This window comes from Diaphorina citri, unplaced genomic scaffold (genome assembly GCF_000475195.1).
Source record: "Diaphorina citri unplaced genomic scaffold, Diaci psyllid genome assembly version 1.1 scaffold1545, whole genome shotgun sequence".
Taxonomy (NCBI): domain Eukaryota; kingdom Metazoa; phylum Arthropoda; class Insecta; order Hemiptera; family Psyllidae; genus Diaphorina; species Diaphorina citri.
The window spans coordinates 47482-74200 of NW_007378971.1; the positions used below are offsets into that span (position 1 = coordinate 47482).

Sequence of the window (26719 nt, forward strand, 5' to 3'; positions counted from 1 at the left end):
GCAGTGGCGTAGCGTCCATGTAGGGCGTGTATGGCGGCCATACACTCTAAATTTACTCAAATACCCTTAAATATTGTTAATTTTTAAGTTAGTACCTAATTAATTCGATAATTATCTAGGTATATTATTTTTAAACAAGAGTATAGATAATTATGTGATATTATTATTCATTTATTAATCAATTGTTTATTGATTTCTGTTTCAGGAATGAGACAGACCTGCACCAACGAAGGCGAAGAAGTAAATGTAGAGCAGATATTCAACATCAAATGTTTCATCTGTATTTGTAAGGTAAGTTTGGATTGATTGACTTTATCAACTAGAATAGAATAGATTTTTTTTTTTTTTTTTTTTTTTTTTTTTTTTATATTTTTTAACTTTTAAGTTAGTACCTAATTAATTCGATAATTATCTAGGTATATTATTTTTAAACAAGAGTATAGATAATTATGTGATATTATTATTCCAACATTAAAATAACAATGACACAAAGGTGAGATACACTTGGTCTAATATACAAGTTAACAAATGTTAAGAACTTAAGAGTGGTTCCAAACACAGATGGCAGTTTTTGTTATCATTGAACAAAACTAGCTAATAAGCTATAACAAGTTTGTGACCCAAAATAGCTTGAATATTTAAGAGAAGAAAAAGAGTTTCATGTTTTTGGTAGATGTGCTAAATTACTAAATTTTCCAAAAACACAAAATATAGAGCTAATAAGCTATGACAAGTTTGTGTCCCAAAATAGCTTGAATATTTAAGAGGAGAGAGAATTTCATGTTTTTGGTGGATGTGGCAAATAACTTAAATTTTCCAAAAACACAAAATAGAGAGCTAATAAGCTATAATAAGTTTGTGTCCCATAATAGCTTGAATATTGAAAAGAAGAGAGAGAATTTCATGTTTTTGGTGGATGTGTTAAATTACTAAATTTTCCAATAACACAAAATAGAGGGGTTCATATTTTTAGCGGATGCATCAATATTACCAAAATTGTCTTATGCATCACTAGGGGAAACGGAGGAAGAATGGATTATCCAATAAGTAGTTCTAGTGAATCTAGTGGAAGTGTGATATTGTAATTGAGTTTTTTCACTGTCAAAAATCAGAATAAAAGATGAGATCTGAACCTCATAACAGGCTAGCATAATATCAATATGTATTCAAATTCAAATAGAATGTTGTTTCATGATCTGAAAGTCTTGAGACTATCCGAAAGCTTCACAAAAAAAAAAAAAACTGTCAGTATTGGCCTGAAAAAAACCGTCATCTTGCCTCAAGACCGACTATACTTGTCCAGCATCAGTTCAGTAACACTTTCGGTGCAGCAACGTTTGGGTCTGGCTAGTAAATGGCTAAAAAAAAATAAAAAAAAAAACTGTCAGTAATGGCCTGAAAAAAAACCGCCATCTTGCCTCAAGACCGACTATACTTGTCCAGCATCAGTTCAGTAACACTTTCGGTGCAGCAACGTTTGGGTCTGGCTAGTAAATGGCAGGGTGCGGTATGTGGCCATCAAGTTCTTCAGGTATTAGAGTCTGGCCTAGCCCTCTGGTCTGCCAGTTACATATTTTATATTGGACAACTAATACACTTATGCATACAGGGTTCCACGAAAAAATTCTGTACCTCGGCCAGTCGCATTCACATGATTATAATTGAATGAGCCTCCGTGGCCGAGTACGTATCACACTAGGATTGCACGTAGGAGGTCCATGTTCGAGCGTTAGTGGCTGGCCTCGGATTCTGAGCACACATTGAAGCTCAGAACTAATTGAGTTTTTTCACTGTCAAAAATCAGAATAAAAGATGAGATCTGAACCTCATAACAGGCTAGCGGTCTTGGGCGGGGGTCGTTTCCCCTCGGAGAGAACAGTAGAGTAGGTATTTCTCCCTTGTTTACATAGGTAGGACGTAGGTAGGTAGTATTAAGATTCATATTTTGTATTAATAGGTATTAAATGTATGTTTTGTAATCACCCGTGTAATTGCATGTAAAATGCGTTCGGGCGAATTGTAAAAAATAAAAAATAAAAATAAAAACCTCCTACTTCACGTAGTACCTACCTTTCTTTCCCCTCATTGCACTCCTCTTTCTCTAATATTACTTTTGCTTCACTGCATTGGCGGATCGTCCCGAAATCGAGAAGGAAGACAGGATAGGAGAAAGCCACTAGCCCTTGCAAGGCAGAAGCGCTATACCTTCGAGGTAACCTAGGCTGGCGAAGCTGGTCTCTGTTCCGCCATAACTCTCGAATGGTTTGTCCGATGAAATTTGATACACATGTTCAACACATAAAGAGCATAGGTATGATGTGAGATGTGAATCATCACCAATATAAACTATATGTCACAGTTCCATACTATAAGAAAAAAAGCTAATTTTCAGATATTTCGAATCCACACACTCTCGAACTCTTATCAACCTGTTACTCGGGACATACTCTGGGCCACACTATGGCATGCAATAAACCAGCGAGTTCTGGTATCTCCGCGCGCCAGAGTACTTAAAATGTTAATGCCTCAGAAACGAAACCGAATTCCAATTTAAAATACTACCTTGCCGGGGGCACATTGGAGGTCAGAGAATCAGAATTTAAATACGAAATTTCTTCTTCGGACTTCTCCTTCTTCTGCTTCTTCTTCTTCTTCTTCTTTTTCTTGCGTTTTTATTTTTTTTTATTCGGAATATACTGGATATACCAAAATTGCGAAAGATATGTGTTGTTGATAAAGATAATGAGGTGTGTTTCTACAGCCATTTAAAAAAAAAGCCTTAGAATAAGAGACGGTCCGGAAAGCGGGAAGCCTATAGAAAAGTGCAAAATATCACTTTTAGATTTGGAGAAAGTCCCAGAATTTAAATACGAAATTTCTTCTTCGGACTTCTCCTTCTTCTGCTTCTTCTTCTTCTTCTTCTTTTTCTTGCGTTTTTATTTTTTTTTATTCGGAATATACTGGATATACCAAAATTGCGAAAGATATGTGGATCTAGCCCTTCATTGACGGGAGCTTAAAAAACCAAAGTGACACATCCACCAAAAGCTTAAAACACCCAAGTGACACATCCACCAAAAGCTTAAAACACCAAAGTAACACATCCACCAAAAGCTTAAAACACCCAAGTGACACATCCACCAAAAGCAACACCCAAGTGACACATCCACTAAAAGCTTAAAACACCCAAGTGACACATCCACCAAAAGCTTAAAACACCCAAGTGACACATCCAACAAAGCTTAAAACACCCAAGTGACACATCCACCAAAAGCTTAAAACACCCAAGTGACACATCCACCAAAAGCTTAAAACACCCAAGTGACACATCCACCAAAAGCTGAAAACACCCAAGTTTTGTTTGACAGAGATTTAACGTCGCTGTGCAACTTATGCCACACTGAGAAATCAGTGATAGGATGCCACAATTAAGTCAGGGTGTCTTCCACTAACTCTATTATTGGTTTACTTCTTCTGATCTAGGTTGTTAAAACGCTATATATTATAGTGTCAAGCTTTTCATGTATGTTTCGTCAGCTCCCATGGCGTAGTGGTCACTGCGCTCGTCTTGCACGCGGGAGACCCGGGTTCGATTCCCGGCGGGGTCAAGAAATTTGTATGGGCCTTGGAACCAGATATATTGGGCATTACTTCAGGGCCCTAATGTCGGCTCACTATGACGATGTTGTGTTATAGGGCCACCTCCCATCTTTCTCTTTGATCTTCAAGATTTCCGTTATCATTCGATTTATCTTGTTCCATTCCTCCTGTCCTTCCAACATTTTCCCTTAGCATGGTAGGTAAACATTGGATTTCAGGATTATTGAGATATTGGGAAGATCCTACAATGCTGCAGTGAGCACCAAAGTTGTGACATAATAACACAAAGAAACTGCATTTACATTTACATTTTCATGTATGTTTCGTGTATGGTGCGCTTTTTAAAAATGGTTTCGAGTTTCAGGTCAGGAAGAGCGAACGTGTGAAGGGCTCCTATGAGAATGCTCAGTGCTCATTCAATTAGTTTGAGCGACCTTTTGGAGAAATAATTATGATTTCGGTTTATGAATATTCAACGATCAACTTAATCAGTATCACACCAATATGCCGGTTACACGATTGGTGGTTTTGAGCGAATCTTGGGCAGGAATCTTATCCGTAGGAATTCTTGACTGAAATTGGATTATTGGACCAGTGAGCATTTGTCCAATTTCAGTTCAGGATTCTACATGGTATTCGACTAGGAAAATGCGAGATGCGGGTGGTGAGTAGTGGAATTTTTTTTTTTTTTAAAAAAAAGATGAGTGTTTCACCGCCGTTTTTATTTCGTAAGGTGTCCGCTGTGTACAGTTACCGGGAGCTTGGTGTGTTTATGTACGGGTGACCCAGACAGTTACGAATCACTTTTTTCGAGGAGGAAGAGGAAGAGGAGGAGAATAAGGAGGGATTTCAACTCTGACAAGAAATTTCAGTTTTCCTTTCGTTTTGGCAAATCCACTCAGAAGTGTTGGACATTTATAAATGTATTAGGTCAAAGAAATAGGAGAACTTTCTAGACCGAAGCTCAAAACATGACATCTGAAACTTTTTCAAGTCCCACCCTGTAGATGAGCATAATATAGAGATGTTTTAGAGATATTCTTATTTCAACTTAATCACTGAGATTGCCTTTTGTTTATATTGTAACATGGTTTTATAACTAGGTATCTTATATTCCTGAACTTTGTGGTCAGGAGAGACCGGACTTTACGTTTCAATTTCATGATTCCTTATTCTAGGTATTCCTCTTCTTTATTTACGTTTCAATTTCACGGTTCCTTTAGCTATAGGCAAGTAAGCTAGTGCTTTGGATTTTAATTTTACTATTCCTTGTTCTATTCTTCTTTTTTTAACGTTTCAATTTCACAATTCCTGCTCCTTATTTAAGTTCCAATTTCAGGATTCCTTTACTTAGACACCTTAATTTTCAATTCCATAATTTCTATAGTTACCTACTAGCAGTGGCGTAGCGTCCATATAGGGCGTGAATGGCGGCCATACACTCAAAAATTCCACTCAAATACCCTTAAATATTGACTTTAAATAATTATTGTATTCTTATTAGATAGATATTGTTTAGTCCTGAACTTTGTGGTCAGGAGAGACCGGACTTTAGGTTTCAATTTCATGATTCCTGATTCTAGTCCTCTTCTTTATTTACGTTTCAATTTCACGGTTTCTTTAGCTATAGGCAAGTAAGCCAGTGCTTTGGATTTTAATTTTACTATTCCTTGTTCTATTCTTCTTTTTTTAACGTTCCAATTTCAGGATTCCTTTACTTAGATACCTTACTTTTCAATTCCATAATTTCTATAGTTACCTACCTACTAGTTACTTCAAGTTTACCCTATATCACAACTGAACTTCAAAGATCCGGAATTTCGAAAACAATCGACTCTATCTTGGCTCTATGAATCAATCAGATATCAAATGAATTAAAAATCAGATAAATCAATGAGATAATCAATCATTCCACTGCCTACTAGTTACTTCAAGTTTACCCTATATCGCAACTGAACTTCAAAGATCCGGAATTTCAAAAACAATCGACTCTATCTTGGCTCTATGAATCAATCAGATATCAAATGAATTAAAAATCAGATAAATCAATGAGATAATCAATCATTTAATGAACCAATCAGATAATAGATCAGCTAATGAACCAATCAAATGTCTTCCTTAACAGAATAGAATAGAATAGAATATTCCTTAAGGTGCGTCCAATAAACTCTAATAGAATTCTTTTATTTCTACATAGAATATTATAATCGACCATAGTCGCTTTACATCGACTGGAACCCATAATTATTAAGTAAAAAGGCTTTTCAATTGTGCTGACATAAATGCTTGCCACAAATAATGTCGTTCACCGCTAAACACACTACGCTAAAATTTCATGACTTGACTTGGACTCGAACCACCAACCTTCAGATCCAGAGTCCACCGTGCTAACTACTACACCACTGAGGTTCATTACCTATTGAATTTCGACGGACCGTTTTACCGTATCTCTGCCGCGCCTGTTTGTGTCATGACATAAATGCTTGCCACAAACGCTAAACACACTAATACGCTAAAATTTCATGACTTGACTTGGACTCGAACCACCAACCTTCAGATCCAGAGTCCACCGTGTTAACTACTACACCACTGACGTTCATTACCTATTGAATTTCGACGGACCGTTTTACCGTATCTCTGCCGCGCCTGTTTGTGTCATGCGCGTCGAATTTTCGCCGCAAAACTGTCGCGCCTTTATATTCGGCACTACATGTACACATGCTCACAGTGAACTATGGAAAATCGTGATTGTTCAAAATAATTAAAGGAACCATTTTCAACTATGTATTAATAAGGAACTATTAATAATGAAGACTTTGTATTTTCAACTCCGAGATACAATAGAGACTTAGAGAGACATCCTCTACATTCCTAATTTTAATCTAAAAGAAATAATCATACAATATGGCAAGCAAGCGCGTTGCCACTGGACCAACCGTTTGATCTGGCCCTTCATTAACGGGAGCTTAAAACACCAAAGTGACACATCCACCAAAAGTTTAAAACACCCAAGTGACACATCCACCAAAAGCTTAAAACACCCAAGTGACACATCCACCAAAAGCTTAAAACACCCATGTGACACATCCACCAAAAGCTTAAAACACCTAAGTGACACATCCACCAAAAGCTTAAAACACCCAAGTTTTGTTTGATAGAGATTTAACGTCGCTGTGCAACTGCTACACTGAGAAATTAGTGATAGGGTGGCTTAATTAAGTCAGGGTGTCTTCCACTAACTCTATTATTGGTTTACTTCTTCTGATCTAGGTTGTTAAAACGCTATATTACCTATAGTGTCAAGCTTTTCATGTATGTTTCGTGTATGGTGCAGCGCTTTTTAGTCCGTCCTTCCTTTATTATTACAATAGTAATAAAAAGGTATAAGGGACGGACTATTGTATTCGCTTCGGTGTCTGTCACTCTGTCGGTCTGTCTGTCCCCATAGATCCATAGAAGGACTTAAACACTTAAATCATTACATGAAAGTACCTAAAATCAAAAAATCAAATCAAGAATGATAATAAACTGAATATTAAACAAATTAGGTAGGTACATAAGTACTGATTTTCTCTAATCACGATCGAATAACTGGCTAAAGAAAAATTCCCGGAGGGACGGACCCAGCTTGTTAAAAATGGTTTCGAGTTTCAGGTCACAGGAAGAGTGAACGTGTGAAGGGCTCCTATAAGAATGCTCAGTGCTCATTCAATTAGTTTGAGCGACCTTTTGGAGAAATAATTATGATTTCGGTTTATGAATATTCAACGATCAACTTGGAATTTCAGTGACGGATTTGAGACAGGGCCGGATTACCCATAAGGCAGAATGGCAGACTGCCACGGGCCCCGCGCTTTTGGGGGCCCCGCGCTTTGAGGAATAGAATAAGATAGAATAGAATTGAATAGAATATTCCTTAAGGTGCGTCCAATAAACTCTAATAGAATTCTTTTATTTCTACATAGAATATTATAATCGACCAATCAAATGTCTTCCTTACTGTCAATCATCCTGGATTTCCTGGTGAGAGGGGAATAGCAACCACATTCCGCGCGATTGGTTCCCACATGTGTCTTAAGTAGCAAGGTCAGAGCTCAGAGCTCACCTAACGATGTATAGGAGACTAAAGGATCAACTGACAGATTATCTATTTGAAATGGCCGTCAAAAATTACTGTCCAATCTGAACATTCTACCTGCCTCGGTGGTGTAGTGGTCAAGGCGCTCGTCTGGTAAACAGGAGGGCGTGGGTTCAATCCCAGCCGAGGTATGGAATTTTAATGGCAAGGTCAGAGAGGAGGAGAACTATCGATAGTCAAGCCTCAACTATCGATAGCGTTCGATAGTCAAAACTATCGATAGTTATCGATAGTGCTATCGATAGTTCTCCTCCTCTAGGTCAGAGCACAGAGCTCACCTAACGATGTAGGAGACTAAAGGATCAACTGACAGATTATCTATTTGAAATGGCCGTCGTTAATTAACCTTAGTTGTAAAAATAACATCTTGAAATAAATATATGATAAAAAAAAAGAAATGGCCGTCAAAAATTACTGTCCAATCTGAACATTCTACCTGCCTTGGTGGTGTAGTGGTCAAGGCGCTCGCCTGGTAAACAGGAGGGCGTGGGTTCAATCCCAGCCGAGGTATGGAATTTTATTTTTAATTGAATGAGCCTCCGTGGCCAAGTGCGTATCACATTAGGATTGCACGTAGGAGGTCCATGTTCGAACGTTAGTGGCTGGCCTCGGATTCTGAGCACACATTGAAGCTCAGAACAGCTACTGAGAACGACTCAAATAATTTGAAGATTTTGAACCTCAGAACTCAGAAGTATTTTCAGAATGACTCTATCACGACTGCACAAAGTTGAGACTACACAAAACTATGTACATTCAGAGAGACTACTTACACAAAACTACACAGAAGTCACGATTCGGAAATTAAAATGCTTCTCTCCTGCTACCACTAGTTGTTATTGATGAATAAAACCGAGGGACGGCTACATACCGTCGAAAATTTGTTTTTTTTTTTTTTTATTTTTAGATGAGTGTTCCACCGCCGTTTTTATTTCGTAGCAATGGAACAACTGCTCTATTAGACGCTTGTGGCCTGTGTCGTAGCATGCCCATCCCGTAGTATGCCTCTCATCGGATGGGCGAGAAGAGACACAATACTTCCCATATTTAATTGAATGAGCCTCCGTGGCCAAGTGCGTATCACACTAGGATTGCACGTAGGAGGTCCATGTTCGAGCGTTAGTGGCTGGCCTCGGATTCTGAGCACACATTGAAGCTCAGAACAGCTACTAAGAACGACGCAAATAATTTGAAGATTTTGAACCTCAGAACTCAGAAGTATTTTCAGAATGACTCTATCACGACTGCAGCACAGAGTTGAAACTACACAAAACTATGTACATTCAGAGTTCAGAGAGACTACTTACACAAAACTACACAGAAGTCACGATTCGGAAATTAAAATGCTTCTCTCCTGCTACCACTAGTTGTTATTGAAGTAGCTGCTGCTAATGAGTATAATGAATAAAACCAAGGGACGGCTACATACCGTCGAAAATTAGTTTGATCTGGCCCTTAATTAACGGGAGCTTAAAACACCAAAGTGACACATCCACCAAAAAATTAAAACACCAAAGTGACACATCCACCAAAAGCTTAAAACACCCAAGTGACACATCCCCAAAAGATTAAAACACCAAAGTGACACATCCACCAAAAGCTTAAAACACCAAAGTGACACATCCACCAAAAGCTTAAAACACCCAAGTGACACATCCACCAAAAGCTTAAAACACCAAAGTGACACATCCACCAAAAGCTTAAAACACCTAAGTGACACATCCACCAAAAGCTTAAAACACCCAAGTGACACATCCACCAAAAGCTTAAAACACCCAAGTGACACATCCACCAAAAGCTTAAAACACCCAAGTGACACATCCACCAAAAGCTTAAAACACCCAAGTTTTGTTTGATAGAGATTTAACGTCGCTGTGCAACTGATGCTACACTGAGAAATTAGTGGATAGGTTGCCACAATTAAGTCAGGGTGTCTTCCACTAACTCTATTATTGGTTTACTTCTCCTGATCTAGGTTGTTAAAACGCTATATATTATAGTGTCAAGCTTTTCATGTATGTTTCGTGTATGGTGCGCTTTTTAAAAATGGTTTCAAGTTTCAGGTCAGGAAGAGTGAACGTGTGAAGGGCTCCTATGAGAATGCTCAGTGCTCATTCAATTAGTTTGAGCGACCTTTTGGAGAAATACCTAATTATGATTTCGGTTTATGAATATTCAACGATCAACTTGGAATTTCAGTGACGGATTTGAGATAAAATAGAATAGAATAGAATATTCCTTAAGGTGCGGCCAATAAACTCTAATAGAATTTTTTTATTTCCATATAGAATATCATAATCGACATTAGTCGCTTTACATCGACTGGAACCCAAAACTATTAAGTAAAAAGGATTTTCAATTGTGCTGACATAAATGCTTGCCACAAATGTCGTTCACCGCTAAACACACTACGCTAAAATTTCATGACTTGACTTGGACTCGAACCACCAACCTTCAGATCCAGAGTCCATCGGAGAACGACTCAAATAGTTTGAAGATTTTGAACCTCAGAACTCAGAAGTATTTTCAGAATGACTCTATCACGACTGCACAGAGTTGAGACTACACAAAACTATGTACATTCAGAGACTACTTACACAAAACTACACAGAAGTCACGATTCGGAAATTAAAATGCTTCTCTCCTGCTACCAATAGTTGTAATTGAAGTAGCTGCTGCTAATGAGTAATGAATAAAACCGAGGGACGGCTACATACCGTCGAAAACTAGTTTTTTTTTTAAGATGAGTGTTCCACCGCCGTTTTTATTTCGTAGCAATGGAACAACTGCTACATTAGACGCTTGTGGCCTGTGTCGGTATACAGGGTGTCCCCTGTGTACAGTTACCGGGAGCTTGGTGTGTATATGGACGGGTGACCCAGTTACAAATCACTTTTTTCGAGGAGGAGAAGAAGGAGAAGAAGAAGAAGAAGAAGAAGAAGAAGAAGAAGAAGAAGAAGAAGAAGAAGAAGAAGAAGAAAGGAATTTCAACTCTGACAAGAAATTTCAGTTTTCCTTTCGTTTTGGCAAATCCGCTTGAAAGTGTTGGACATTATTTTATAAATGTATTAAGTCAAAGAAAGAGGAGAACTTTCTAGACCAAAGTTCAAGATATGAAATCTGAAACTTTTTCAAGTCCCACCCTGTAGATGAGCATAATATAGAGATGTTTTAGAGATATTGTTATTTCAACTTAATCACTGAGATTGCCTTTTGTTTATACTGTAACATGGTTTTATAACTAGGTATCTTATAGTCCTGAACTTTGTGGTCAGGAGAGACCGGACTTTACGTTTCAATTTCATGATTCCTTATTCTATTCCTCTTCTTTATTTACGTTTCAATTTCACGGTTCCTTTAGCCATAGGCAAGTAAGCTAGTGCTTTGGATTTTAATTTTACTATTCCTTGTTCTATTCTTCTTTTTTTTTGCGTTTCAATTTCACGATTCCTGCTCCTTATTTAAGTTCCAATTTCAGGATTCCTTTACTTAGATACCTTACTTTTCAATTCCATAATTTCTATAGTTACCTACTAGTTACTTCAAGTTTACCCTGTATCACAACTGAACTTCAAAGATCCGGAATTTCGAAAACAATCGACTCTATCCTGGCTCTATGAATCAATCAGATATCAAATGAATTAAAAATCAGATAAATCAATGAGACAATCAATCATTTAATGAACCAATCAGATAATAGATCAGCTAATGAACCAATCAAATGCAAGTCTTCCTTACTGTCAATCATCCTGGATAAGGTCTTATCGTCCTGAAATCGAAGAGAGAAGGAGGACAAAACAGAGAAAGTCAGCCGTTCCGAGAACAATAGAGGGAACTGTAACAACGGGTTTGGTAGAGGGAACTGTAACAACGAAGGTCTTATCGTCCTGAAATCGAAGAGAGAAGGAGGACAAAACAGAGAAAGTCAGCCGTTCCGAGAACAAACGCGCTACCTTCCAAGCTAACAGGAGGGAATGTATTTTCGAACGCGGATCCAAATAGAGTGAAATGTTCCAAAATCAGTAAACTTGGAAACACCCTGTTCCCTGTAAACTTAGGAAGAGAGAGAGAGAGAGAGAGAGAGAAGCGAAGTCTATCATCAGAATGAGAGAGAGATAGAAGTTGGAATTCCACGAAGAATGTGAAAAATGTGATGCGGGTATCTCATATTATAAGAAGAAGAAGGTACCTATTAAGTAATTTTGAAGCCAACTTTTTGGCTCAAGTCAAGATCAGGCAGAATTTGGCTCGAATGTGGAGCTGGAGGGCAAAACCCCGTCACCACAAACCTTAGTGCCAGCCTTAGCTTGGAGGGTGCGCGTCTGCCTTGTAAGCGCTAGGTCGCGGGTTTGATTTCCGTCCAGGGTGAAATTTATCCAAAACAGATAAGGTTAGTTCTCAGAACAACTCACTTTCTCCTATCCTGTCTTCCTTCTCTGTTCACTTTAAGGAGGATAAGACCTTAGAACTCAGCTGTTGCATATAGTGACGTTAACTTTATCTTGGGTTAAAATTGGGGAAGCACCAAACCTATGAGTCAGTCAATGAAAAATGTATAAGTCCCCTGGGGCCTGGGGCTGAATTTTATTTCTCAAAAATTCCCCAAATCAGTAATAAATATTATAACAGACATTAGACACCTATTTATTGTGAGAATTGTTTCAGAAATTACGTACCTACTTGACACGCTAGCCATTTCATTGTGAGATTTTTTCCTCTGTAGAATGGATGGATGTAATCATTTAATAGAATAGAGAATGATAGGCATTCTTGTTTATTATCCTGTCAGAATGGGACCGAAAAGTTCTTCCCTCCCGGAATCTAAACTGGGATCTAAACTATACCAAAGTTTTTATAACACGAGATTGACAATTCCAAGATAGATTCACGAAAAATTTCCTGGTAGGTAAGTAAACTTACAGAAATTGTGGCATGATTTATCAGAAAGAGGTCGCTAGTTTCCCGTAAGAGCGAGACCTGAAAAGAAGCAAAGAAAGGAAAAACAGCTCTCAATTTCATTAACATTCGATATATGTATGTACTTACCTACATAGTTTCTTGCCTATCCTGGAGTTACTTACCTACTTTTTATTCATTCATTTCGAATTGAGGTCGATCTGATTACAGTCTAGTTAGCGAGACCTGAAAAGAAGCAAAGAAAGGAAAAACAGCTCTCAATTTCATTAACATTCGATAATTCGATATATGTATGTATGCACTTACCTACATAGTTTCTTGCCTATCCTAGAGTTACTTACCTACTTTTTAGTCCGTCCTTCCTTTATTATTACAATAGTAATAAAAAGGTATAAGGGACGGACTATTGTATTCGCTTCGGTGTCTGTCACAACCTTCGCCCTTCTACATGTGGCCTTCGGCTTCCTAGTTTTGTCTTTCGGCTTCCAGGCCTTTTTGACCTTGAAACTTGGCCGTTTTGTCTCCTACTAGAGACAAGGAAAAGGGCTGAGTTTCCTTTTTTTTTTTTTCAAGAGGTTTGACTGGTTTGAGGGAACTCTAACAACAGCACTGAGGTCTTATCGTCCCGAAAACGAAGGAGAAGGAAGACAGGATCTGAAGGTGTGTCCACAAATAGTCAAACTTTGAACACACTTTAGGAGACAGTTAGACAGGAGAAATATTTTTGTGGGATACCTTTTTACTTTCCTTATTCCTTATTCGTAAGAGCGTTCCTCAAAAATTCCGTTCCTGATCATGAGGGCTACATAGTCCGAAGCCTAATCTCGGGAACATGGCATAAAAGCGCACAAGACAAGGCAGACCACCTGACTCGATATATGTATACAGGGGAATTTGGCTCAATTGGGTGCTCTTCTGGTTTGGTTCTTTTTGGGTTTTATGCTAGGGTTTTATGGTGTGTCCAAACATAGGTAGTCCACCGAAGAAAATCTATACCTATATTGTGTGGAGGCAGTGTGGACGTGTTAAAAAAAATCGTCTGTTGAAAAAAATCGCTCTGGACCAGAACGGAACCCGCGACCTAGCGCTTACAAGGCAAGCGCGCTACTGCGCTACCCTTGAAGCTGACTAGTATGGCAAAACTTGATATTATGTAGGTACATATAACTACCTACATTTAGGTAGGTAACTTTAAAAGGAGAACCAAATGTTAGGTATAAAGGTATAATGTAATTATTGTAATAATGAAATACAGGTCTTCAATCAGAATGAAGTTTTGTTGATTAGATTTTTAAGCATAGACAATTAGACACCCAAAAATAATCAAGTATTAATAGGCAAGTAGTAAAATAATAATTAAGTAGCACTTAAAAAAAAAGTTGGCTTCTTATATTATCGTGATTTGAATTAATGATTGATTCATAATTCAACTCTTTGTTGTGACGCGAGAATCAACTCAGTACCTATCTGTCTTGGTTGAAAAGAATACTCAAATCTTTTTGTTGTTTTATTAATGAATGAAGGATACATTTAATTTTATGAAGATAGACTTTTTTAAATTATATTTTTTTATTAATTCGCCGTGAATGGATAAGAAGATGGATGGAAAAATCAACGGGAACTGTAACAACGGGTTTGATAGAGGGAACTGTAACAAAGGGTTTGATAGAGGGAACTGTAACAACGGTTTGATAGAGGGAACTGTAACAACGGGTTTGATAGAGGGAACTGTAACAACGGGTTTGACGACCCAAATCGAACCCGAAACCTTTCTGGTGTGAAAGCCTAGTGTAATACCCACTCGGCAACGGAGGCTACTAGGATAAATAAGGTATATTCTGTAATTCCCGAATTCCCGATTTATTTCCAGGATGGAGAGTCGTGGTCGGATCTGGACCCCTGCAAGTCCTGCATTTGTCACAAGGGCCAGGCCCGGTGTTCCATGGAGGTGTGCCCCCCTATGAACACCCCCTGCCCCCCTCACATGAAACTGATCAAGCTACCAGGAGCCTGTTGTGCCCAGTGTATTGAAAGTAAGTTGTTTTTCAAATCGTTTTTCCGATGTTTTTCAAATCGATATATCTCGGGATCTAGAAGTTGTAGAAGAAAAGAAAAATTCCTTAGTTCCTTATTTTTTCTTCTCTTCAACGTTGAAACTTCACGTAAATTCCTATCCCAGCAGGATAAACAAGGTATAAGTATATTATTCTAAATTAGCGCATAAATTTTCTAAATTAGCACATATTAAGGTCTATTAAATAAGGGGACCATAGACCAAGAGGTGTGCTCATTCCATGACTGGTTTGATTAATTTATGAATATTTAAAACCACCCTATTGTTCAAATTCCTCGTCTAACAAAAGACCCATTAGACAACCAATGAAAGAACAACATACATACATATAACAAAATGAGGATTTACTTAGTTACCAAATACCAATCGTGAATTCAAGATTGTGTTAGAAAGCACCCTATAACAAATGAGGACTTGTTTACCAATCATGTTTTAACAAAACTCCATTTTTTTACCTTAATAACTGGAAAGAGAGTCCTTTTTATTCTCCAAACCCGTCAACACTCTTTCATACTCATTCTTCCATTTTTCTTTCATTCATACTATCATACTGAAAGCTATTTTTTTCTTTATCTTTCAAATTCCATTCTAATATGTTTGTTTGTAAGGTCTTATTCACCTCTGAATTCTTTATGTTTGTTTAAGAAGTCGTTATTAACTTCATTGAAAAGTTTCATCAATAGAGTTTTCTCCTAGAGTAGTTTTTCTTTTGTGTCTTGGTCTCTATCGGGGTCATCCATTACTTCATCAATATTTCTTTTGATCCTTTTCTTGTGGGTGTTGTTGTGTAGGTTGGTTGTTCTTTCTCGTCCTTTGTTTGCGAAAACATTGGGTTTCTATCTCATTGTCAGGTTTTGTTTTTATCTTTTGTGTTTTGTTTTACGAGTGTATCACCACCGATTGCTTTGTCTTCGTCTATGATAGCAATTATGACGTTAAAAGCATTTTCATGTTTTTTTTTTTTTTTTTTTTCTCAAACAAATCGATTTCGTGTTCACATTCCATGTTTTTTTCTTCGTTTCTTCTCTTCTTCTTCTTCTTCTTCTTCTTCTTCTTTTACTTTTCCTTGCTTTCTCTTTAGCTCCCTTTGCTGAATTCATTGCATTGTAGGTAGGTATGTGTTTTACTACCATTATGTCCTCGATTTTTCCATCTTGGAGCCAGATTTCATTGAAGAGGTTTTATTATGCTCAAGAGATGTAGGGTTGTGTACAAGATTTACCAAGCTTTCCACAAGGCCTAAAGATAAGCTACTTAGAGTAAGACATATAATAGAACGTACTCTGGCAACGACAGATAATTATAACAGAGGAAGGAAAAATTAAAAAAAGGAGCGAATTTTGTGCAATGCTTTATTCAATAACCTTTTTTGCTCTTGTTTTGTCTCTCAGAGAAACGATTCCTAGCTAGGTATCTAATTTACAATGATTTTACGCACCACGGACTATTAGGTATTAATACATAGATAGTGATTAGGTGTTCGATACTATTGGAATAATTGGATCCCTAGAATGATAAGATGATCCCTAATACTAACATTTTAACGTATAGGTATTAGGGCATTAGGAATATAACTATGCTTTAGTATTACTCTATACTTATACGAGTACCAAATTATTGATTATCATCCCTCTGTGTCAATTAACCATGTCTGCTTTTCCCCCTACTTTGTGGGAGAGTACCATTCATTGCACGTTCCCCCTATTAATTTCTGCACCAATGTATATGATCATTATTAGCTATCCATCCATCTGTCCTATCTCATCAATTTGGTTTAGGTAGATACCGTAAAAAGGGGTGTGTGTAAACACAGGCACCCTGTTTCTGTTCTATTGTTAAACGAGGATTTCCACCTAATTGAATCAATTTAAACCAATTTATTTTACCCTAAACTATCTTTATCTTGCCAATAGTACCGTGTAATAGACCAGCGTTCGATACTATTGGAATAATTGGATCCCTAGAATGATAAGATGATCCCTAATAGTAACCTTTTAACTTATAGGTATTATTAGGGCATTAGGACTATAACTATGCTATAGTTATACTCTATACTTATACGAGTACCAAATTATTGATTATCATCCCTCTGTGTCAATTAACCATGTCTGCTTTCCCCCCTATTTTGTGGGAGAGTACCATTCATTGCACGTTCCCCCTATTAATTTCTGCACCAATGTATATGATTATTATTAGCTATCCATCTTTTAACTTATAGGTATTAGGGCATTAGGAATATAACTATGCTTTAGTTATACTCTATACTTGTACGAGTACCAAATTATTGATTATCATCCCTCGGTGTCAATCAACCATGTCTGCTTTTCCCCCTATTTTGTGGGAGAGTACCATTCATTGCACGTTCCCCCTATTAATTTCTGCACCAATGTATATGATTATTATTAGCTATCCATCCATCTATCCTATCTCATCAATTTGGTTTAGGTACCGTAAAAAGGGGTGTGTGTAAACACAGGCACCCTGTTTCTGTTCTATTGTTAAACGAGGATTTCCACCTAATTGAATCAATTTAAACCAATTTATTTTACCCTAAACTATCTTTATCTTGCCAATAGTACCGTGTTATAGACCAGCCTATAATTGAAAGAATAACAGTTTGGAATTCTTAAAGTGTGTGAGGTCCTAATGGACATAGGTACCTGGATACTTACTGAAGGTGTGTACACACATAGGGGAGCGGTCGTCGACCGACGAGGTGAATCTACGGCAGTGTGGGCGGTTCAGTCGACATCGATCGGAGGCCGAAACTTATCTGTTGACCGCCCCGGACAAACCCAAGACCTCGCGCTTATACCTAAAGACAGGCGCGCTACCTTCAAAACTATAACTAGGATGGGCTAAGATTTTTTAAAAAAGAGGTTTGACAGAGAGAACTTTAACTGCTATGGTCTTATCGACCCGAAATCGAAGAGAGAAGGAAGATGGGATAGGAGAAAGCCAGCCGTTCCGAGAACGAACATTATCCCAGCAGGATAAAATCCGCCCCGGGCAGGAATAATAGACCAGCCTATAATTGAAAGAATAACAGTTTGGAATTCTGAAAGTGTGTGAGGTCCTAATGGACATAGGTACCTGGATACTTACTCAAGGTGTGTCCACACATAGGGGACTGGTCGTCGACCGACGAGGTGAATCTATGGTAGTGTGGGCGGTTCAGTCGACATCGATCGGAGGCCGAAACTTATCTGTTGACCGCCCCGGGCAGGAATCAAACCCAAGACCTCGCGCTTATACCTAAGGACAGGCGCGCTACCTTCAAAACTAAATAGGATGGGCTAAAATAGGTACCTTACATGATCATTAGTAATGACATTACTAATGATGGAATTCCGGATTTTCTGATTTTTCATCATCATTACTTGGAAATAATGACATTAGGTAGGTACTAATGATTGTGTAAGGTACCTTTAAGATTTTTAATGACGAAGGTATTTGTGCTGATCTAAAGATAGATACCTTTCAAATGTTAAATTTGGATTATTGCCTGAGGCAATCATTTACTTTCTTGAACACTCGATAACACTCTTCTACTTTATAGCTACTGATTTGATGAACTTGGTTTTCTACTAGACATGCAGATAAAGAGATAAAGATACCCTAACCCTACTTTTTTCCGCAAAAAAAAAAAAAAAAAAAAAAAAAAAAAAAAAAAAAAAAAAAAAAAAAAAAAAAACTTAACAATATTCCCCCTTATTTCTGATGGTGTGATGGACGTATTTGTAATGATCGAAAAATATTTTTCCTCCCCAAAAAACATCTAACAATTTTCTCCTTCTTTTCTCAGGTGACGGCGTGTGTACCGTGTTTGGCGATCCGCACTACCGCACATTCGATGGCAAGTTCTACAGCTTCCAAGGTTCGTGCAAGTACCAGCTGACGGCGGATTGTACCGGGGGTGCGTTCAGTATTCGGGTAACCAATGATGCGCGAGACACCAAGACCTCGTCCTGGACCAAGACCGTGTCGATTAGGGTGAGTTGGACAGCATTCAATTCCCCCCATTTTATACCGATTCCCCCGATTGTAAAATTTGAAGCCAGAAGGGTATGATTCTATTCCCCCGATGAACAAAAAGTGAAAAACATGTTTTAATTCTAAAAGTAAAAAAAAATAATCAATTTATTTAAAATAATTATATTTAAAAGACATTCGTTTAATAATTAAAAAGTAAAAAAGAAATATTGAAAATTCCCAATAGGTACTTTCCACTTATTTTTCTGCAATTTCCTCATGCTTTCCATCCATTTCTTTCCAGATAGGGGACATGAAGGTGAACCTGGGGGAGAAGCTGCGAGTGAAAATAGACGGCCAGCGCGTTGCCTTGCCGTACGATTTGCCGTCGAAAGTCATCGTCACCAAGACGGCCGAGAGTGTCCTGGTAGAGACGGCCATTGGGATCAAAGTCCTGTGGGACGGGAACAGCTTCCTTGAGGTGTCCGCACCGGCTAAGTTTAAAAGTGAGTTGAAGTTTTGGGGTTTTGAGGTGAAAAAAGAATCAAACGGACCGGGAGGTGCGCAAACGTCAAGAGTCCGAAGCGCCAACGGGCCTATATTATTTACCCACAACATCAAATAAAGGTTGAAGTTGAAAATTAACCAAATACAGATTCTAACGGACAAGGACTCTGATTGTTATAGTTTCCCTCTGTAAATAACAGATTCTAAAATCCGAGTAATGTTTTTTGGATTCATTAGATTCAGAAAAAAACTGGCACATTGCATATTTAGATTTAATTTACAGGCGCTCATTGAAATTTATTTTACTCTTCTACCAACCTCAGTGGTGCAGTGGTTATAACGCGTTGGACTTGAAATCTGGAGGTTGGTGGTTCGAGTCTAAGTCAAATCATTGTACTATGTATTCCTTTATTTCACTTTCTCGATTGGGATGTTCACTGCCACTATCAATATGATGGTTTTTTTTTTTTTTTTTTTTTTTGCTGATCCCTTTTTTTGGGCCTCCCCCTTCCAAAAAAAAAAAACTTGGGCTAAAACCAACACCCCTTTTTTTTTTTTTTTTTTAGTTTTAGGTATTTTTTATGTTTTATGTATCCATGTATTTGTGCTTTTTCGTAGCCTCGCCCCACAGTTTTATAGGGAAAAAGTGGTTCGACCTTACACATTCACCATTTTACCTTCCCCTCTTTTCCGCCAGATCGGCTGTGCGGCCTTTGCGGCAATTTCAACGGCATCTCTTCCGACGATCTCACGACGAAGCGTGGCCGTGTGGTGACGGACGCGTCGCCCCACAGTTTTATAGGGAATAAGTGGTTCGACCTTACATATTCACCATTTTACCGTCCCTTCTTTTCCGCCAGATCGGCTGTGCGGCCTTTGCGGCAATTTCAACGGCATCTCCTCCGACGATCTCACGACGAAGCGTGGCCGCGTGGTGACGGACGCGAACAAATTCGGCGCCTCCTGGCGCGTCGGCGGCCGCAAGGCGTGTTCCCGGCCGAACACGGAGAATAGCGTCGGCCTGGGCGGCGTGCGGTGCAATCATCGCCTACCGCAGCGGAAGTACCGCGACAAGAAGTGCAAGCCGTTGCGGTCCGACGTGTTTTCCGCGTGTCACGCCCGCCTCAACCATCTGATGTACTTCAAGTGAGTCGAAATTTTGTTTTGGCATAGTGGGACTTTTTATTATACGACGGAGCCTCCCTATAAATTTGATAGGGGTTTAACGTATTTTCTTTTTCATTTAGAAGATGAGAAATCGTCTCATTTTTTTTGAAGAGGTTTGACAGAGGGAACTGTAACTGCTATGGTCTTATCGTCCCGAAATCGAAGAGAGAAGGAAGACAGGATAGGATAAAATCCGCCCCGGGCGGGAATCGAACCTGCGGCCTAGTCCCACGGGTTTAACGTGACTTTATCACTGTTAAGGTTTGTAGTGAGGGGGGTTTTACCCTCTGTTCGCAACAATCTTCAGTCCTCCTCAAAATAACCTCACCTAGTCTCCATAGGGCTGTCTACTCAAATGGTACTAGAGATTAGAGATTAATGACAAAAGGGAAATACCTAATAGATAGTAAATGAAGCAATTACTGTGCCCTAAATCACCAAAGTATGGAAAAGTATTTACAATTCCATAATTCGATATGATTCGTCCAAATTCAAAATTCTGCTTTTCCATTGGCTATTACACTTGTAAAATACTTTTCTTTGGTGATTTAGGGCACTGTTGTCATATCCAATTACCAATACTCGGAGTTAATACCGGCATACCCAAGAACAGTTGAAGGTTGTGCTTCACCGCAAATACTCGTAAGTACTACATCATTCATTATACTACATTATTCTTAATCCCTTTTCTCTGTCTTCCCCCAGGTCGTGTCTGGTGGACATGTGTGAGTGCCCGCTCAAGAACTGTCACTGCGAGAGTTTTACAGCGTACGCGCGCGAATGTTCGCGCCTCGGCGTACAGCTGGGCGATTGGCGCAAACTGACCGGCTGTCATTCCGGCGCGCCGCCACGCTAGGCCCCTGGGACCGTTCCGAGAACGCTCCGGGAACGCTCTCGCCAGACTCGCCAAACTACAAACACACAGAACAATCCAATCTAGTCATTTTGTTTCTATTATTGTACTTCTTACCCCAATTTTTATAATTTTGTCGTCTCTCCTCTCCTCACACTAAGGTAAGATTATGGTTGATAATTGATTAATTTGATTTTTCTTTATCAATTGATTTTTCATTTATTTTATTAATTTAGGAATGTTAGGGGCAGAGATGTGCAAAATGCTTTTGAAAACCAATTTGAAATGCAAAATGTAAAATGCCTCTAGAAAACCAATTTGAAATGCAAAATGATCTTACCCCAATTTTTATAATTTTGTCGTCTCTCCTCTCCTCACACTAAGGTAAGATTATGGTTGATAATTAATTAATTTGATTTTTCTTTATCAATTGATTTTTCATTTATTTGTTAATTTAGGAATGTTAGGGGGCACGGTTAGCCCAGTAACGCACTCTCTTGCCATGCAAAAGGTCCCGGGTTCGAATCCCACCCATCGACAAAAATTTGCACTCGTTTTTCGATTGCAAATACGTATTTAACGGGTTAATTTCTGGTGTTCTCGTGTTGACCCAGCACCTAAATGGGATGTATTGTGTCTCTTATCGCCCATCTGGTGAGAGGCTTACTACGACACAGACCACATGCGTCTAATGTAGCAGTTGTTTCGTTGCTATGAAATAAAAACGGCGGTGGAGCACTCATTTTATTAGGTCTTGTCGTCTTGCTAACTAGGCTGGCTATATTCAGGGTGTACCCAGTGTTTACTTAGGTGCGTCAGTGACCTCCGGCGGCCTTACCAGGTGAACTTCCTATCTAATTTATTTATTTGACCTAACCCACCCTGTCTCTTTGTTTCCTCTGTTCACAGTGTGTTTAAACCTTGCTTAACTTCAAAAACTTTTTTTTCCTTTTTAGGACAGTTTTTACTTTCCTTATCCTATAGGAAGGAAAGTAATGTAATCGGGTCAAATTTTCGATGGTCAGTTTTTAGTGCCTATAGGAAGGAAAGTAATGTAATCGGGTCAAATTTTCGATGGTCAGATGTTAGTGCCAAAACACGTTTTGAGGTCCTTAGAGCCTAAATACAAAGTTTGAGCTATTGGTCCGTTTGTGTGTCTGTCTGTAAACAAAATATCTCGAGAACGGTAAGAGCTAGAGACTTGAAATTTGGCATGCAGATGACAAATGTGACAAGGGTGCAACACGAAACTTTTGGTTAAGATCGGTGCAATTCTTGGCGGCATTTTGACCGCTTTTTGGCGGTTTTCGGTGTAATTCAATAATACCTCGGGAACGGTATGAGCTAGAGACTTGAAATTTGGTATGTAGTCCACAAATGTGTCAAGGATGGAACACAAAACGTTTGGTTGAGACTGATTGAGAGGCTGACGAAAAATGAGGTTCTGTACACGAAGAAAAAATACTTTCTCATTACCTTGTATAGGTTCCCTATACGTAAGGGTATTAGAAAGTAAAAATCTCCTTGGATTTTAAGCCTGGTCCAGACCCCTTAACAAATGTCATCTCATGTTCCCAGGTACCACGGTTCTCGGGGCATTCGATCCTATACCGGCTATTGCTGATATTTGCGCGGAATATGACATGTGGCTACATGTGGACGCAGCCTGGGGTGGTGGAGCTCTGGTGTCACGCAAACATAGACATCTCCTCACCGGCATTGAACGGTAAGTGACGGTTTTATCTATTTTTTTATTTTTTACTACTATTTTATTTACTCTGGCCATTTAGCGAACTAATGGCATGTCTGTAGAGCAGGGGTCGGAATCTAAATCCCGTTATGGTCCGGATGAATATAGACATCTCCTCACCGGCATTGAACGGTAAGTGACGGTTTTATCTATTTTTTTTTTATTTTTTACTACTATTTTTATTTTATTTACTCTGGCCATTTAGCGAACTAATGGCATGTCTGTAGAGCAGGGGTCGGAATCTAAATCCCGTTATGGTCCGGATGAACAATGAAAAAATCTTCGTGGTCCAGAGTCCGAACCGGATGAAAACTATCATCCCCTCCAAAGGAGATATGTCATCTTGATTTAAGGACAAAAGGTAAAAAAAAATACACCTACAAAAAAGAAAAAAAATCAAGGTTTCCTCCATGAAAAAGAAACAAATTAAATTAGTTCGATTTTTTTTTCCGCGGCCCGGACAATAGTGCTTTGTCATTTAGATTTGGACTGCTGTCCGCCACTACCAAGTCATGGCGGACCGCCAGTTGTCGACCGTTGCTATAGAGCAGGGGTGGCTCGCTAGCTCAGCACTTGCATTTGATGAGTCAGAATCATCACTGTGATTTATTTGTAGAGATTTCACCTTGTAATTGTGTTTTCTCGAATTTCTCGAGCACTGTTCACTTGACCTTCCTTGATGTGGTCGGGATACATATCTTTGCACATTCCTGGGGTACCGACTCAGACAGGTCTTCGTCCGAAGTTACAAAGTTCCCGAACTTTTCTGCGTTGCCAATATGAACACGCTAAGTCATTTCTACATTATGCCTTACGAAAAGAAATCGTGACGAAGAAAAATTTGTTCCGGGTAGTGTGAACGGGCAGTAGGAGTATTTTTCTTTCAGAAAAGGAACCGATTCCGATGGCGCCTTATCTTGGATTTCCTATGGTTTAGTACAGGCGCCATTTCAGTTTCCAAAACCGAACCGGTTCAGTTTCAAAAGTTTTAGAGTATTTTTCTTTCAGAAAAGGAACCGATTTCGATGGCGCCTTATCTTGGATTTCCTATGGTTTAGTACAGGCGCCATTTCAGTTTCCAAAACCGAACCGGTTCAGTTTCAAAAGTTTTCTAAAAGGAAAATACACCTAGTGTCGAAAAATGCCCGATCATGAAATAGGTAAATGAAGAAATTTGGTGTCCAATAGTATAGTTTCTTTAGAATTCCCAGTCCTCATTTTGTCGTTTGACTTTTATTATTATTTTCAATCTTTTTTACCTACCTATTAAAAAATAGATAATTTTTTTATCCCTTTTAAGTTTTTATTCCAAAGGCCCCAGAACCGTTCTGAAGATACCCCTTGCTAAAATAGACTAGAAATTGATGGTTGTAATGCAAACAATTGCCTATGCTTTGTAGGGTACAAAATTACAAATGCTTAATATACATAACTGGACTAGATATTTGATGCTAAAAGCTAGCGCTCGTAAGGCTATTTTCCTATTAATTTTATTCTGTAAACATTTGTAAACAAAATTATTCTTTGTAAAAAAAAAGATAATAAATAAAAAAAGCAAATTGAAATAAAGCAAAAATAAATGTTTATTTAAAATTCAAATTAATTCCATGTGTTATGTAAATATTTAAACTAAAACTAAAATAAATTATTATTATTATTATTATTATTATTATTATTATTATTATTGGAAACATTCTTTTGTTTTATTTTTTTTATTTATTATTATTATTTTTATTTATTTTATTTTTTTTTTTACAAAAGTTTCTTGATTACAAATCAAACTCGTACTTAACATTATTAGATAAACAAAATAAAATAAAATTCATAGGGTTGTCCCTCCTAACAATCCTGTTGAGCTCTGCCTTGCTATCATCAAATTCTGCATTTGAATGATCTGATTGTCCTATGTTGGAGTAGAAATCTGCAAATATCTCTTCCTCTTCATCCTGTGTCTCCAAATCAGAAACATTTCCATTCTGAATTAATTCCAAATATCTCTTCCTCTTCATCCTGTGTCTCCAAATCAGAAACATTTCCATTCCGAATTAATTCGAAAATTTCATTATCTGTAAAACATTTCTGAAAGAATAGAAACAATGACCAGTTTTACTTTACAAATATACCTTTCACCAAACATTTCCATTCTGAATTAATTCGAAAGTTTCATTATCTGTAAGAAATTTCTGAAAGAATAGAAACAATGACCAGTTTTACTTTACAAATATACCTTTCACCTAATAATTTCTACAAGCAAAGGAAATTCCCTACCTGTGTCTCCAAATCACAAACATTTCCATTCTGAATTAATTCAAAAGTTTCATTATCTGTAAGACATTTCTGAAAGAATAGAAACAATGACCAGATTTACTTTACAAATATACCTTTCACCTAATAATTTCTACAAGCAAAGGAAATTCCCTAATTAGTAATACCTAACACAGTCTTTACATTCATTTTTAAAAGTTTTGATTTTTGAATGTAATACAATACCTAATAAATTACCTATAAATTCTTGTTGTTATCTCTTATCTTTGATAACAGTGTTGATAAGAAGTGTGTAGAAGTTGAGTATTGTTTGTTCCGGATGAACATTGAAAAAATCTTCGTGGTCCAGAGTCCGAACCGGATGAAAACTATCATCCCCTCCAAAGGAGATAAGTCATCTTGATTTAAGGACAAAAGGTAAAAAAAAACACCTACAAAAAAGAAAAAGATTCAAGGTTTCCTCCATGAAAAAGAAACAAATTAAATTAGTTCGATTTTTTTTTCCGCGGCCCGGACAATAGTGCTTTGTCATTTAGATTTGGACTGCTGTCCGCCACTACCAAGTCATGGCGGACCGCCAGTTGTCGACCGTTGCTATAGAGCAGGGGTGGCTCGCTAGCTCAGCACTTGCATTTGATGAGTCAGAATCATCACTGTGATTTATTTGTAGAGATTTCACCTTGTCATTGTGTTTTCTCGAATTTCTCGAGCACTGTTCACTTGACCTTCCTTGATGTGGTCGGGATACATATCTTTGCACATTCCTGGGGTACTTTCTCGAATTTCTCGAGCACTGTTCACTTGACCTTCCTTGATGTGGTCGGGATACATATCTTTGCACATTCCTGGGGTACGGATAAATAGTATAAAAAATACTTCCTGTGTACTTAACTGTAGGTACCTATGTACCTACCTATCTATCTCTATCTCTACAGTTTTGACTAATTTGAGTAGGAATGGCAAGTTAATGAGTGGCAACTTAATGATGGGCAAAATCTGAAAAGATATATGTAGCTGTGGAGCATTGTGAAAAAGAACACCGATTTACACAACAAGTCACAGGAATGTTACCTTAATACCTACGTAGGCCAGTTAGGTCGCGGATTAACGACCGGGGAGAACTGTATCCTAAAACAGATAAGGTTCGTTCTCGGAACGGCTGGCTTTCTCCTGTCCTGTGGTGTTTTCGATTTCGGGAGGATGGTAGGTACCTCCGTTGTTATCGTTTCCTTAATCCTGCGCAAAAATTGCCCGATTGCCAATTTCCGGCACTCAATTGTTTCTTTTTTTTGTTGCGCTAAACAAAAGCCAATCTATCCTGTTGTTGCTGTTGCTTTTATGTTTTGATTTAGTTCAAAAAAAGGGACATAATTATTTGTACAAAGGCCAATTACACAATTACACTCGTATTTATGAACAAGAATGATCTTTCTTAGATCAGTCTCAAGTCAAAATTGACCAATCAAATGCCTTGAG

At 38.2% G+C, this 26719-nt stretch overlaps 1 protein-coding gene and 1 long non-coding RNA gene across 2 annotated transcripts in view; one reads left to right on the forward strand and one right to left on the reverse strand.

The window, feature by feature from the left end:
* LOC103516325 (BMP-binding endothelial regulator protein-like) overlaps positions 1 to 21383 on the forward strand; it is a 66214-nt gene extending 44831 nt beyond the window's left edge. The window contains exons 2-7 of the mRNA XM_026828762.1: positions 206 to 291; positions 14487 to 14688; positions 18535 to 18722; positions 19006 to 19207; positions 20069 to 20354; positions 21081 to 21383. Coding sequence (XP_026684563.1) covers positions 206 to 291; positions 14487 to 14688; positions 18535 to 18722; positions 19006 to 19207; positions 20069 to 20354; positions 21081 to 21231 — 1115 coding nt within the window. The 3' untranslated portion in view covers positions 21232 to 21383. The remainder of the gene's footprint in view (positions 1 to 205; positions 292 to 14486; positions 14689 to 18534; positions 18723 to 19005; positions 19208 to 20068; positions 20355 to 21080) is intronic.
* Positions 21384 to 24649: 3266 nt separating this feature from the next.
* Positions 24650 to 25551, reverse strand: LOC113470377. Its single transcript, XR_003393450.1, has 2 exons — positions 25247 to 25551; positions 24650 to 24924 (listed from the first exon to the last, which is right to left on the reverse strand). It is a non-coding gene; the product is annotated as an uncharacterized LOC113470377 (long non-coding RNA).
* Positions 25552 to 26719: the final 1168 nt, after the last annotated feature.